General features: G+C 46.8%; 1 protein-coding gene across 1 annotated transcript in view; it reads left to right on the top strand.

The window, feature by feature from the left end:
• Positions 1 to 3,110, top strand: part of LOC104293607 (organic solute transporter subunit alpha-like) — a 10,459-nt gene that overhangs the window by 984 nt on the left and 6,365 nt on the right. Inside the window, exons 2-3 of the mRNA XM_009893121.1 lie at positions 1,203 to 1,354; positions 1,471 to 1,544. Of these exons, the coding sequence (XP_009891423.1) occupies positions 1,203 to 1,354; positions 1,471 to 1,544 (226 nt within the window). The remainder of the gene's footprint in view (positions 1 to 1,202; positions 1,355 to 1,470; positions 1,545 to 3,110) is intronic.

The following is a 3,110-nucleotide window of genomic DNA, read 5'->3' on the forward strand; positions in this document are numbered from 1 at the left end:
GACCTGCGCCTGACAGGGAGGGGGCCGAGCTGCCTTTGCCTTCGGGGAGAGGAGAGAGGACAACACGAGCACCCTCTCACCACCCCCCGAAGCCCAGAGCTGCGGGTGGGGTGTGAGGGAACAGGGTGGTGGGCGAGGGGAAGGGGTGGTCGGCCGGCAGCGCCGGGGACTGCCGGTACCTGCCCGAACCGAGCACGGAACCAGCCCGCAGACCTGCCTCTGGTCTGGGGCTGCCCCGCGGTGAGGTCTGTTGGCGTGGAGATGTCCGTGGAGGTGTGGGATGCTCCACCTGCAGCCAAGTCTGGAAGTCCTGGGTGGGGGGGGTTGAAGCAGGTTGCCTTAAAGAGGCTGGGGCAGAGGCTTACCTTTGCAGGCACTGCTTGGTATGGGTGTTTTTAGATAGGCTACGGCCGCAGCAGGAGTTAGTACCAGTGATGACCGTGAACTTCTCCTAAATTAAGCATGGCTCCACTGCAGTGCTTTCTTCTGTCCCTGGAAGCACATTTCTTGGGAGAAAATCCACCTCAACCATCAATCATGGGTAAAAGTTGGTGTATCCATACCCAGTGTCAAGGGCGACATAAAAGCATCAGCCATGGGTAAATGTTGATACCCATACCCAGCATCAAAGGAGAAGTAAAAAAGAATTTGGTGAAGGCATCAAGTTTTATCTAAGGCTAGATATATCTGGGGCTTACCCTTACATTGTTCGTGTGCCCCACAAACTTCCACCGAGCCTCTAAAAAGTTTGCATGCCTAAGGAAGTTGTGCACAAACATGCCTATGAACATACAGTAGAAGCAAAGAACTAATACCGAGTAAATACATTTTTGCTTGTAGTCTGCCTGGAAAAGTTCCCAGAATATTTATTTACTGTATTTATTCATATTATGTATTTATTTATATTCTGTTACTTATTTACATTAATCTAAGGACATTTGTCCTGGAACTGCACCTTTCTGGAAGAGACTTCTGCATAATGCTTCAAGGACATGGAGGCATATTCTTCCCATATTTAGTTATGAACTTAAGTTGAAGTACTTGAATCATCCTGTGGAGTCAATGGTCCATCTATGAAGCTGAGTCCAAGTCTTTGCAGAAATACAGCTAAGAAGCCCCTCTGAGGTGGTGTCTTTACATTAAATGTTTGGAATGCTTATGAAATAAGTCAGACCTTACTGTTTTCTTCTCTCTCTCTGCAGGCCTTGACCTACCAGGGAGATTTCTCTTTGCAATCTTAACTCTGATGACGCTAATTGCCAACCTGGTGTTTATAGAGGAAGCAGTCTACATCTACAGGAAAATCCCTTCCTCCAAAAGATCAATCATAATTTGGGTTAATGCTGCAGCTCCGGTAGGTTATAATGGAAAAGAGATAAAATTGAACCTTGAAAATGGGGTTTCCCTGGAAATCCACATGAACCTTCTTTATCTTTGCCCTTCATACAACCTTCCTCCCTTTCTCTGTAGGTGATCGCTACTACTTCATGCATTGGCATGTGGATTCCTCGCTCAACAATGTTTACAGATTTCACAGCGGCAGTGTGAGTATTCTGCTTGTTTCTAGACGTTGCCCCAGACCCTGAATTTCTTCCCTTTAAACATCTGCTGCTCTTGGTAAACACAGTCATTTTGTAAATTTAACAATTTAGTAATTTTTGGTTTGAGTTGAAATCTCTTGGCAGCTCGTTTCTGGGAGGTGGAAAATGCTGAAGCAGTTCCCAGTGCTACAGTCCCCTAGTGCGGGAACCTCAGTATGAAAGATCTGTGACTCGCATGTAATTGATCCCTCGGATTGACAGTTGCTTTGAAGCGGTACTCTTTCTTTCTTCTCTCTGCGTGTCATGCGGAGTGAGACTCTGACCTGTGACTTCTCTGCGCTTTTACTAATGATGAGCTGTAGAGATCTGTTATTAACGGTGGCAAGTGAACCTCCAACGAGTATATCAATGTAAAAATGTTCTGCAGTTGTCCTGACAAAAGCACTTTTTTTATGAGCATGACAGCTCTGACATGCACAGAGAAGAAGGGAGAAATGTGGTCCTTGTTTTCTGGAGATGATGGTGCAGCCCTGGTAGGCAGAGCCAGGTGGGGGAATACCATGGTTTCGGGCACTCTGCAGTTGATTTTGGGATGATTTTGGAACCTGCTGCAGGACAGTATCACAGACTTTCATGAATAGACTCACCCCTCGTCACATTGCATTTACTAAGAAAGCAGAGTAAAAAAGGAGGGAAAACACAGTAGCAGGGAACACTGCGAGCATGCAGGATTCGTGCAGGTAGTACAGATTGCCAGAAACTTCTAAGGATCTAGTCCTATGGCACTTTAAGCCTGTCTGAATCCCCTCATCTCCCCCACCCCAGCTGTGGCAGGTTCCTGTCCCCTCACTCTCATCCACCACCACTCAGTCTCCAGCTGCACAGCAAGCTCCCTCAAGGAGGCAGTGCAGCTGAAGAGGGCCTCTTTTATTTGGTGAGGTTGGATTTCAGTGAATCAGTTCCGTAAATCAGTTTGGGACAGGGAGGAAAGGGCGGTTGCATAATCTGTAGTACCTGGGAAGGGTTGAAAAAGTGCAGCTGGTGAAAGAGGGAGAGGTGGAGCGGCAGCAGTCAGTGCTTGGATCAGCTTTGGCTGCAGAGGAACCACACCCTGACTGGGCCAGCACACACAATAATAGCTATGTATATATGATTTATTGTTGTTAGTTGATTGTTTGGGTTTTCTTTTGAGAAGAGGAATTGGACTTGTTCTGAAAAGCTTGGACCAGTCAGGATTAGATAAACTGGTGGAAAAATATGGCCATAATGACTTGGGCCAGAAAAGCCTGCTTTAATAGTGACTTTGCCACCAGCCACCAGTGCGGCTTTGGGAAATTCCACAGCTAATCTGTGCCTCAGTTTATTCCTCTTTTGGTGAGGTTAGGGCAGTTCTGGTCCTCCAAGGTGATGGAAAGCTGAAGGTTTTTCACAGCTAGTGCTAGAATTTCTGTTAATTGCAAAGAACAAGCTGTTGAAACCCTGGACAGAAGGCGGCACTGGCCTGCGCAGGCACATGAGAGACACACAGGCAAGTTCAAGTTTGCATTTTCTTCCTCTCCTAGATTTTTT

This window comes from Charadrius vociferus, unplaced genomic scaffold, assembly GCF_000708025.1.
Source record: "Charadrius vociferus isolate BGI_N301 unplaced genomic scaffold, ASM70802v2 scaffold169, whole genome shotgun sequence".
NCBI lineage: Eukaryota > Metazoa > Chordata > Aves > Charadriiformes > Charadriidae > Charadrius > Charadrius vociferus.